General features: G+C 38.1%; 1 protein-coding gene across 1 annotated transcript in view; it reads right to left on the bottom strand.

Annotated features, from left to right (window-relative positions):
* LOC128655831 (vomeronasal type-2 receptor 26-like) overlaps positions 1-9,275 on the bottom strand; it is a 32,801-nt gene extending 23,526 nt beyond the window's left edge. Inside the window, exons 1-2 of the mRNA XM_053709389.1 lie at positions 9,258-9,275; positions 8,676-8,799 (exon numbers count right to left, since the gene is read on the bottom strand). Of these exons, the coding sequence (XP_053565364.1) occupies positions 8,676-8,799; positions 9,258-9,275 (142 nt within the window). The remainder of the gene's footprint in view (positions 1-8,675; positions 8,800-9,257) is intronic.
* Between the last annotated feature and the right edge of the window lie 3,296 nt (positions 9,276-12,571).

The raw sequence follows: 12,571 nt of genomic DNA, 5'->3' as shown, positions 1-12,571 counted from the left end.
CTGATTACAGATAGTAGGGCACCCAGAACCTTTGAAAAGATTATTTGAGCTGTTGCTAGGCCAAATGGAAGAGTAACAAATTGGTAATGCTTGTCTAGAAAAGAGAATCTCAGAAACTGATAGTGTTCTGGATGAATCGGAATATGAAGGTATGCATCCTGCAAGTCTATTGTGGACATATAATGTCCTTGCTGAACAAAAGGCAGAATAGTCCTTATAGTCACCATCTTGAAAGTTGGTACTCTTACATAACAATTCAAAATTTTCAGATCCAGAACTGGTGTGAATAAATTTTCTTTCTTTGGTACAATGAATAGGTTTGAATAAAACCCCAAACCCTGTTCCTGGAGAGGAACTGGCATGATTACCCCTGAAGACTCCAGGTCTGAAACACACTTCAGAAAAGCCTGAGCTTTTACTGGATTTACAGGGATGCGTGAGAGAAAAAATCTTCTCACAGGAGGTCTTACTTTGAATCCTATTCGATACCCCTGAGAGACAATGCTCTGAATCCAATGATTTTGGACAGATTGTATCAAAAAATCCTTGAAAAACCTTAATATGCCCCCTACCAGCTGAGCTGGAATGAGGGCCGCACCTTCATGCGGACTTAGGGGCAGACTTTAGTTTCCTAAATGGCTTGGATTTATTCCAATTTGAGGAAGGCTTCCAATTGGAAGCAGATTCCTTGGGAGGAGGATTGAGTTTTTTTTCCTTATTCTGATGAAAGGAACGAAAATGGTTAGAAGCCTTAGATTTACCCTTAGGTTTTTTTATCCTGAGGCAGAAAAACTCCTTTTCCTCCAGTGATAGTTGAAATAATAGAATCCAACTGAAAACCAAATAAATTATTACCTTGGAAAGAAAGAGATAGTAATCTAGATTTAGATGTCATATCAGCATTCCAAGATTTAAGCCACAAAGCTCTTCTAACTAATACAGCTAAAGACATGGATCTAACATCAATTTTGATAATATCAAAAATGGCATCACAAATAAAATGATTAGCATGTTGCAGTAAGCGAGTAATGCTAGATATGTCAGGATCCAATTCTCGTTGCGCTAAATTCTCCAACCATAAAGTTGAGGCAGCCGCAACATCAGCCAAAGAAATAGCAGGTCTGAGAAGATGACCTGAATATAAATAGGCCTTCCTTAGATAAGATTCAAGCTTCCTATCTAAAGGATCCTTAAAGGAAGTACTATCTTCCATAGGAATAGTGGTACGTTTAGCAAGAGTAGAAATAGCCCCATCAACTTTGGGAATTTTTTCCCAAAACTCTATAGATTTTGCTGGTAAAGGATACAATTTTTTAAATCTTGAAGAAGGAATAAAGCAAGTACCTGGCTTTTTCCATTCCCTAGAAATCATATCAGAAATAGCCTCAGGAATAGGAAAAACCCCTGGGGAAACCACAGGAGGTTTAAAAACAGCATTTAAACGTTTATTAGACTGAACGTTAATAGGACTGGTTACCTCAATATCCAAAGTAATTAACACTTCTTTTAATAAAGAACACATATACTCTATTTTAAATAAATAAGTAGATTTGTCAGTGTCAATGTCTGAGGAAGGATCTTCTGAATCAGATAGATCCTCATCAGAAGAGGATCAATTATTATGTTGCTGGTCATTTGAAATTTCATCAGCTAAATGAGAAGTTTTAAAAGACCTTTTACGTTTATTAGAAGGTGGAAATGCAGACAAAGCCTTCAGAATAGAATCAGAAACAAATTCTTTAAAATTTACAGGTATATCATGTACATTAGAAGTTGAAGGAACTGCAACTGGCAATGTACTATTACTGATGGAAACACTATCTGCATGTAAAAGTTTATCATGACAACTATTACAAATGACATTTGGTGGAATAATTTCTACACTTTTACAACAAATGCACTTAGCTTTGGTACAACCGATGTCAGGCAGCAATGTTCCAGCAGAAACTTCTGAGACAGGATCAGATTGGGACATCTTGCTCAATGTCAGAGAAAAAACAACATATAAAGCAAAATTATCTATTTCCTTATATGACAGTTTCAGGAATGGGAAAAAATGCAAAAGCATAGGCCTCTGATAGAGAAAAAAGCAAGAGGCAAACATCAATGGGGCATTGAAATAATGAAAAAAATAACCGGAAATGACACACTCGCGTCACTAATGACGCCGCCGTGTGAAAGGTTTCGGCGTCACGTATGACGCCGAAAATGACGAAGATGCGTCATAAACTTATTTTTTCATGCCAAAAATGACGCAATAAAGTTTAGCATTTGACGCACCCGCATGCCTAATACCCGCAATAGCAAGAAGTAGTCAATTGAAAAAAAGACTAAACCCCAGGTAAGAAATACATTTCTTAAAATGTTTAAATTCCCCAAATATGAAACTGACAGTCTGCTGAAGGAAATACATGAACCTGACTCATGGCAAATATAAGTACAATACATATATTTAGAACTTTATATAAATGCATAAAGTGCCAAACCATAGCTGAGGTGTCTTAAGAAATAAAAAACATACTTACCAAAAGACACCCATCCACATATAGCAGATAGCCAAACCAGTACTAAAACAGTTATAAGTAGAGGTAATGGTAAATTGAGAGTATATCGTCGATCTGAAAAGGGAGGTAGGAGATGAATCTCTACGACCGATAACAGAGAACCTATGAAATAGACCCCCGAGAGGAATCGGGCTTCAACAATGTTGAGAAGCGCATATCGACGTAGAAATCTTTGCACAAACTTACTTCACTACCTCCATAGGAGACAGAGGCCTAGATTTGGAGTTCGGCGGTAGCCGTGAAAACCAGCGTTAGAGGCTCCTAACGCTGGTTTTAGGCTACCGCCGGTATTTAGAGTCGTGTAGGTAAGGGTCTAACGCTCACTTTTCAGCCGCGACTTTTCCATACCGCAGATCCCCCTACGCCATTTGCGTATCCTATCTTTTCAATGGGATCTTCCTAACTCCGGTATTTAGAGTCGTTTCTGCAGTGAGCGTTAGAGCTCTAACGACAAGATTCCAGCCGCAGAAAAAAAGCAGTAGTTAAGAGCTTTCTGGCTAACGCCGGTTTATAAAGCTCTTAACTACTGTACCCTAAAGTACACTAACACCCATAAACTACCTATGTACCCTTAAACCGAGCTCCCCCCACATCGCCGCCACTCGATTAAAATTTTTAACCCCTAATCTGCCGACCGCCACCTACGTTATACTTATGTACCCCTAATCTGCTGCCCCTAACACCGCCGACCCCTATATTATATTTCTTAACCCCTAACTTGCCCCCCACAACGTCGCCGCAAGCTACTTAAAATAATTAACCCCTAATCTTCCGACCGCAAATCGCCGCCAGCTACGTTATCCCTATGTACCCCTAATCTGCTGCCCCTAACCCCCGCCGACCCCTATATTACATTTATTAACCCCTAATCTGCCCCCCTCAACGTCGCCGACACCTGCCTACACTTATTAACCCCTAATCTGCCGAGCGGACCTGAGCGCTACTATAATAATGTTATTAAGCCCTAATCCGCCTCACTAACCCTATAATAAATAGTATTAACCCCTAATCTGCCCTCCCTAACATCGCCGACACTTAACTTCAATTATTAACCCCTAATCTTCCGATCGGAGCTCACCGCTATTCTAATAAATGTATTAACCCCTAAAGCTAAATCTAACCCTAACACTAACACCCCCCTAACTTAAATATAATTTTAATCTAACGAAATAAATTAACTCTTATTAAATAAATTATTCCTATTTAAAGCTAAATACTTACCTGTAAAATAAACCCTAATATAGCTACAATATAAATTATAATTATATTATAGCTATTTTAGGATTAATATTTATTTTACAGGCAACTTGGTATTTATTTTAACTAGGTACAATAGCTATTAAATAGTTAAGAACTATTTAATAGTTACCTAGTTAAAATATTTACAAAATTACCTGTAAAATAAATCCTAACCTAAGATATAATTAAACCTAACACTACCCTATCAATAAAATAATTAAATAAACTACCTACAATTACCTACAATTAACCTAACACTACACTATCAATAAATTAAATAAACACAATTGCTACAAATAAATACAATTAAATAAACTAGCTAAAGTACAAAAAATAAAAAAGAACTAAGTTACAGAAAATAAAAAAATATTTACAAACATAAGAAAAATATTACAACAATTTTAAACTAATTACACCTACTCTAAGCCCCCTAATAAAATAACAAAGCCCCCCCAAAATAAAAAATTCCCTACCCTATTCTAAATTAAAAAAGTTACAAGCTCTTTTACCTTACCAGCCCTGAACAGGGCCCTTTGCGGGGCATGCCCCAAGAAGTTCAGCTCTTTTGCCTGTAAAAAAAAACATACAATACCCCCCCCCCCCCAACATTACAACCCACCACCCACATACCCCTAATCTAACCCAAACCCCCCTTAAATAAACCTAACACTAATCCCCTGAAGATCTTCCTACCTTGTCTTCACCATCCAGGTATCACCGATCGGTCCTGGCTCCGATATCTTCATCCAACCCAAGCGGGGGCTAGACATCCACTGAAGAAGTCCAGAAGAGGGTCCAAAGTCTTCCTCCTATCCGGCAAGAAGAGGACATCCGGACCGGCAAACATCTTCTCCAAGCGGCATCTTCTATCTTCTTCCATCCGGAGCGAAGCGGCAGGATCCTGAAGACCTCCAGCGCGGAACATCCATCCGGCCCGACGACTGATCGACGAATGACTGTTCCTTTAAGGGACGTCATCCAAGATGGCGTCCCTCGAATTCCGATTGGCTGATAGGATTCTATCAGCCAATCGAGATTAAGGTATGAATTTTCTGATTGGCTGATGGAATCAGCCAATCAGAATCAAGTTCAATCCGATTGGCTGATCCAATCAGCCAATCAGATTGAGCTCGCATTCTATTGGCTGTTCCGATCAGCCAATAGAATGCGAGCTCAATCTGATTGGCTGATTGGATCAGCCAATCGGATTGAACTTGATTCTGATTGGCTGATTCCATCAGCCAATCAGAAAATTCATACCTTAATTCCGATTGGCTGATAGAATCCTATCAGCCAATCGGAATTCGAGGGACGCCATCTTGGATGACGTCCCTTAAAGGAACAGTCATTCGTCGATCAGTCGTCGGGCCGGATGGATGTTCCGCGCTGGAGGTCTTCAGGATCCTGCCGCTTCGCTCCGGATGGAAGAAGATAGAAGATGCCGCTTGGAGAAGATGTTTGCCGGTCCGGATGTCCTCTTCTTGCCGGATAGGAGGAAGACTTTGGACCCTCTTCTGGACTTCTTCAGTGGATGTCTAGCCCCCGCTTGGGCTGGATGAAGATATCGGAGCCAGGACCGATCGGTGATACCTGGATGGTGAAGACAAGGTAGGAAGATCTTCAGGGGATTAGTGTTAGGTTTATTTAAGGGGGGTTTGGGTTAGATTAGGGGTATGTGGGTGGTGGGTTGTAATGTTGGGGGGGGGGGGGTATTGTATGTTTTTTTTTACAGGCAAAAGAGCTGAACTTCTTGGGGCATGCCCCGCAAAGGGCCCTGTTCAGGGCTGGTAAGGTAAAAGAGCTTGTAACTTTTTTAATTTAGAATAGGGTAGGGAATTTTTTATTTTGGGGGGCTTTGTTATTTTATTAGGGGGCTTAGAGTAGGTGTAATTAGTTTAAAATTGTTGTAATATTTTTCTTATGTTTGTAAATATTTTTTTATTTTCTGTAACTTAGTTCTTTTTTATTTTTTGTACTTTAGCTAGTTTATTTAATTGTATTTATTTGTAGCAATTGTGTTTATTTAATTTATTGATAGTGTAGTGTTAGGTTAATTGTAGGTAATTGTAGGTAGTTTATTTAATTATTTTATTGATAGGGTAGTGTTAGGTTTAATTATATCTTAGGTTAGGATTTATTTTACAGGTAATTTTGTAAATATTTTAACTAGGTAACTATTAAATAGTTCTTAACTATTTAATAGCTATTGTACCTAGTTAAAATAATACCAAGTTGCCTGTAAAATAAATATTAATCCTAAAATAGCTATAATATAATTATAATTTATATTGTAGCTATATTAGGGTTTATTTTACAGGTAAGTATTTAGCTTTAAATAGGAATAATTTATTTAATAAGAGTTAATTTATTTCGTTAGATTAAAATTATATTTAAGTTAGGGGGGTGTTAGTGTTAGGGTTAGACTTAGCTTTAGGGGTTAATACATTTATTAGAATAGCGGTGAGCTCCGATCGGAAGATTAGGGGTTAATAATTGAAGTTAAGTGTCGGCGATGTTAGGGAGGGCAGATTAGGGGTTAATACTATTTATTATAGGGTTAGTGAGGCGGATTAGGGGTTAATAACTTTATTATAGTAGCGCTCAGGTCCGCTCGGCAGATTAGGGGTTAATAAGTGTAGGTAGGTGTCGGCGACGTTGTGGGGGGCAGATTAGGGGTTAATAAATATAACATAGGGGTCGGCGATGTTAGGGCAGCAGATTAGGGGTACATAGGGATAACGTAGGTTGCGGCGGTTTACGGAGCGGCAGATTAGGGGTTAAAAGTGTAATGCAGGGGTCAGCGATAGCGGGGGCGGCAGAATAGGGGTTAATAAGTGTAAGGTTAGGGGTGTTTAGACTCGGGGTACATGTTAGGGTGTTAGGTGCAGACGTAGGAAGTGTTTTCCCATAGGAAACAATGGGGCTGCGTTAGGAGCTGAACGCGGCTTTTTTGCAGGTGTTAGGTTTTTTTTCAGCTCAAACAGCCCCATTGTTTCCTATGGGAGAATCGTGCACGAGCACGTTTTTGAGGCTGGCCGCGTCCGTAAGCAACTCTGGTATCGAGAGTTGCTTTTGCGGTAAAAATGCTCTACGCTCCTTTTTTGGAGCCTAACGCAGCATTTTTTTGGACTCTCAATACCAGAGTTAATTTTATGGTGCGGCCAGAAAAAAACCCGCGGAGCGTTAACAGCCCTTTTACCGCCAAACTCCAAATCTAGGCCAGAGTTTGTAAAACTGAATTGTGGGTGTGGTGAGGGGTGTATTTATAGGCATTTTGAGGTTTGGGAAACTTTGCCCCTCCTGGTAGGATTGTATATCCCATATGTCACTAGCTCATGGACTCTTGCCAATTACATGAAAGATATATATATATATATATATATATATATATATACTGTATATATATACTGTATATATATATATATATATATATATATATATATATATATTTATATATATAAATAATCTGTATATGCAGTATCTATAACTATATATCATCATGTGTATGGCTACACCTCACTGACGAGGCCCAATAATGGCTGAAACGATCATCTGGGGTTGCTGTGTTCCTTATTCAGAGTGGAATTGCCTGGTATTTTGGCACTGGATTGACCGTAATAGGCGGGATCAGACCGATATACTACAGGAAAGTTCTACTCTGTGAAAAGCATTACTGGGCTAAAAGAAGTTGCACCCAGGTGGTAAATCGCCATAGCACAGGGTAACAATGGTATTGAGCTGGTTGCTCCTTCCTGTGAGTGCACTTCTCTCTGTATGTATATATAAATAAATAGAAATTATTCTGTGCAGAAGTCTGTAATGTGAAATATTCATATTTTCATGTCAGGTAAGCACACATGAGAATATGTGATTGGGTTTGTGTGAGAGTGGGGAGTTTCTCCTTTTTTTTTCTCCAACATATGGGGAAATATGTAAACACGATAGTCTAACTCGGACTTTTGCACTTTTTAGGCGTGCACAAGGACAAAAACAGTTTACTTTCAACTCATAATACAGGCGCAACCAAACAAGCGCAAAAAGCGTACTTCTAGCGCAGTTATTGCTCGAGTGGGAGCATTAATTAGGGATCCACTTGTAATCTGGCTCTATGTGTGATTTTATTTTAAGATTCTCACAGAGCAATGTAGGAGAAATTAGAAAAACAGTACGTTCACGTCTGGCTAATGTGTCATTTTTTTAGTGAATACCAATCCCAAATAACCGCATGACTATAATGCAAACTTAACAATTGCTCAACTAGTATGCATGTGAATAGATAGGTTTGTAAATGGATGGATAGACGGGTAAAAAAAAGACAGAGAGACAGACAGATAGATAGATAGATAGATAGATATAGATAGATAGATAGATAGATAGATCTTATATAGATAGATGATAAATAGATGATAGATACGTAGATAGATAGATAGATAGAGATAGACAGATAGAGATAGACAGATAGATAAATAGATAGATATGTTTTTTGATTTTTGCAGGATTTTGCTATTTAGACAACTCCTGGAATACATCTCTTAAAAATCTTTTTGAGAACGTCATCAAGTCTTTTTTGCTTTGGCCAATAAGAGTTACTGTAAATGAGTTTGTGCACTGCACTAAGCAATAGCTGTGCAATGTGTAACCAGGCCAGACAAAGGGACATATGTGAGTATATAACATGCCCTCTAATCTCATTGGTAGAACAGAGAAAAGTACAATCTGTTGTTAAATCATAAATGTAATAGGTGCTGATCTGTATTGCATCCCCAGTACTGATGTTATCACCTTGATAAATGCCCTATACTGGGGCTGCAGCATTAACCCTCTGTATGAGTTCAGCGTACGGATGTAACACTAAGTGAGTTGTTATCTCACCTGTTGCATTAGTGATCTCGCCTTCAGAACATGGAACACAGTCATAGCAACAGCTGGGCTCACCCTGACGAGTAGATTTTCTATAGCCTGAGTGACAGGTATCACTGCATGTGGAGCGAGGAATCTGTACAGAGGAAAAGAGGGAATTATTTATACCTTAGCAAAGGGTTTACTCAGGGTTAAAAAAGATTTACTGCCATAAATAAGCAGGCTTGAAATGGCAGCAAACCAGAGAATGAACCTCATCAGGGTAGTGATCTATAATGAGGTTAGCTACCAACTTAAAGGGACATTGTACACTAAATTTGTCTTTGCATAAATGTTTTGTAGATTATCCATTTATATAGCCTATCTGGGAATTTATTTGTAAAAATGTATAGTTTTGCTTATTTTTTAATAAGATAGTGCTGATTTTCAGACTGTCTGCTTTTCCTGTTTTTCCAGCCCCTTTCATTGGGTGTCCCAGCCTAATCTTAGCAACAGAGCTAAATTGGGAGCTTCTAAATAAGTTTTTTAAAGGTTTTATAGTGGATTTCTAGATCAGTATCGGTGCATACTCTTCTTTATAGTAGTGTCTATTACATGCAGTTGTATGAACATTGGTGTAAACTGTGTCTTTGAATATACCCTAGCAAACACCTTCGACTAGATTACGAGTTTCTGTCGGTAAGGCTTGGGGTGCTAAAAATAGTTAATAACTATTTAATAACTACAGGTAGCCCTCAGTTTACGCCGGGGTTAGGTTCCAGAAGGAATGGTTGTAAATTGAAACCGTTGTAAATTGAAACCCAGTTTATAATGTAAGTCAATGGGAAGTAAGGGAGATAGGTTCCAGGCCCCTCTCAGAATTGTCATAAGTAACACCTAATACATTATTTTTAAAGCTTTGAAATGAAGACTTTAAATGCTAAACAGCATTATAAACCTAATAAAATAATCACACAGCACAGTATACATGATTAAACTAAGTTAAATGAACAAAAACATTTGCTAAACAGCATTATAAACCTAATAAAATAATCACAACACAGACTTAACTTGCATTTTTCTGCAAACAGTTCTTTCTATGCATTCCAATCTGGACTGATTTATAGACAGGAAGATCTTGTTCCTTTGAAATCTGCTCGATAGCTCAGGTCTGGTTCAACTGATTAATTTCAGCTTGCTTGGCTTTGCTGCAACACAAGCGGACAGCTCCACCTACTGGCTATTTTAATAAATGCACTGCTTCTCAATGCTTTTCAATAGCAGTCACATGACTGGAAAAAAAGGTTGTTATTCTGAAACGGTGTAAATTGAACCGTTGTAAAACGAGGGCCACCTGTATTGTACCTAGTTAAAATAAATACAAACTTGCCTGTAAAATAAAAATAAACCCTAAGCTAGATACAATGTAACTATTAGTAATATTGTAGCTAGTTTAGGGTTTATTTTATAGGTAAGTATTTAGTTTTAAATAGGAATAATTTAGTTAATGATAGTTATTTTATTTAGATTTAATTAAATTATATTTATGTTAGGGGGGTGTTAGGGTTAGATTTAGGGGTTAATACATTTAATATAGTGGCGGCGACTTTGGGGGTGGCAGATTAGGGGTTAATAAATGTAAGTAGGTGTCGGCAATGTTAGGGACGGCAGATTAGGGGTTAATAAAATTTAACTAGTGTTTGCGATGCGGGAGGGTGGCGGTTTAGGGGTTAATAAATATTTTATAGTGGGGGCGATGTCCGGTTCGGCAGATTAGGGGTTAAAAATATTTTTTAGTGTTTGCGATGTGGGGAGGCTTCGGTTTAGGGGTTAATAGGTAGTTTATGGGTTAAACTATTTATTTTGTTGCGGCGGGGTCCAGGAGCGGCAGGATAGGGGTTAATACATTTATTAAACTTATTAACCCCTAATCTGCCCCCCTACACCGTCGCCACCTATAATATTTTTATTAACCCCTATCCTGCCCCCCCTATACCGCCGCAATCTATAATAAAATTATTAACCCCTAAAGCTACGTCTAACCCTAACCCTAACACCCCCCTAAATTAAATCTAATTTAAATCTAACAAAATAAATTAACTCTTATTAGCTAAATTATTCCTATTTAAAGCTAAATACTTACCTGTAAAATAAACCCTAAACTAGCTACAATATAACTAAAAGTTACATTGTAGCTATTTTAGGATTTATTTTTATTTTACAGGCAAGTTTGTATTTATTTTAACTAGGTACAATAGTTATTAAATAGTTATTAACTATTTAATAGCTATCTAGTTAAAATAAAGAGAAATTTACCTGTAAAATAAAAACTAACCTAAGTTACAATTACACCTAACACTACACTATCATTAAATAAATTAATCCTATTTAAAACTTAATACTTACCTGTAAAATAAACCCTAAGATAGCTACAATGTAATTAATAATTACATTGTAGCTATTTTAGGATTTATATTTATTTTACAGGTAACTATGTATTTATTTTAACTAGGTACAATAGCTATTAAATAGTTAATATCTATTTAATAACTACCTAGCTAAAAGAAATACAAAATTACCAGTAAAATAAATCCTAACCTAAGTTACAATTAAACCTAACACTACACTATCATTAAATAAATTAAATAAATTAAATACAAATACCTACAAATAAATACACTAACTAAAGTACAAAAAATAAAAAAAGAACTAAGTTACAAAAAATAAAAAAATAATTTACAAACATTTAAAAAATATTACAACAATTTTAAGCTACTTACACCTACTCTAAGCCCCTAATAAAATAAAAAAGCCCCCCAAAATAAAAAAAATCCCTACCCTATTCTACATTAAAAAGTTACCAGCTCTTTTACCTTACCAGCCCTTAAAAGGGCCTTTTGCGGGGCATGCCCTAAAGAATTCTGCTCTTTTGCCTGTAAAATAAAAATACAACCCCCCCAACATTAAAACCCACCACCCACATACCCCTATTCTAACACAAACCCCCCTTAAAAAAACCTAACACTACCCCCCTGAAGATCTTCCTATCTTGAGTCGTCTTCACTCAGCCGAGCCGAATTCTTCATCCAATCCGGGCGATGTCTTCATCCAAGCGTGGCGCTGAAGAGGTCCATCATCTGGCTGAAGTCTTCATCCAAGCGTGGGCTGAAGAGGTCCATCATCCAGCTGAAGTCTTCATCCAAGCGGGGGCTAAAGAGGTCCATCATCCGGCTGAAGTCTTCATCCAAGCGGGGGCTGAAGAGGTCTTCCATCCGGCTGAAGTCTTCTATCAAGCGGCATCTTCAATCTTCTTTCTTCCGGCTCCATCTTCATCCCGCCGACGCGGAACATCCTTCCTCCACGACGAACTCCCGACGAATGAAGGTTCCTTTAAATGACGTCATCCAAGATGGCGTCCCTTGAATTCCGATTGGCTGATGGGATTCTATCAGCCAATCGGAATTAAGGTAGGAAAAATCTGATTGGCTGATTGAATCAGCCAATCAGATTCAAGTTCAATCCGATTGGCTGGACCTCTTCAGCCCCCGCTTGGATGAAAACTTCAACCGGATGATGGACCTCTTCAGCGCCATGCTTGGATGACATCGCCCGGATTGGATGAAGAATTCGGCTCGGCTGAGTGAAGACGACTCAAGGTAGGAAGATCTTCAGGGGGGTCGTGTTAGGTTTTTTTAAGGGGGGTTTGAGTTAGATTAGGGGTATGTTGGTGGTGGGTTTTAATGTTGGGGGGGGTTGTATTTTTATTTTACAGGCAAAAGAGCAGAATTCTTTGGGGCATGCCCCATAAAAGGCCCTTTTAAGGGCTGGTAAGGTAAAAGAGCTGGTAACTTTTTAATGTAGAATAGTGTAGGGAATAGTGATGTCGCGAACTTAAAATTTTCGGTTCGCAAACAGCGAACCGCACGAAC

The sequence above is a fragment of the Bombina bombina genome, chromosome 4, assembly GCF_027579735.1.
Source record: "Bombina bombina isolate aBomBom1 chromosome 4, aBomBom1.pri, whole genome shotgun sequence".
Taxonomy (NCBI): domain Eukaryota; kingdom Metazoa; phylum Chordata; class Amphibia; order Anura; family Bombinatoridae; genus Bombina; species Bombina bombina.
The sequence above is the reverse complement of the archived record's forward strand: the minus strand, read 5'-3'. Positions and strand labels throughout refer to the sequence as shown.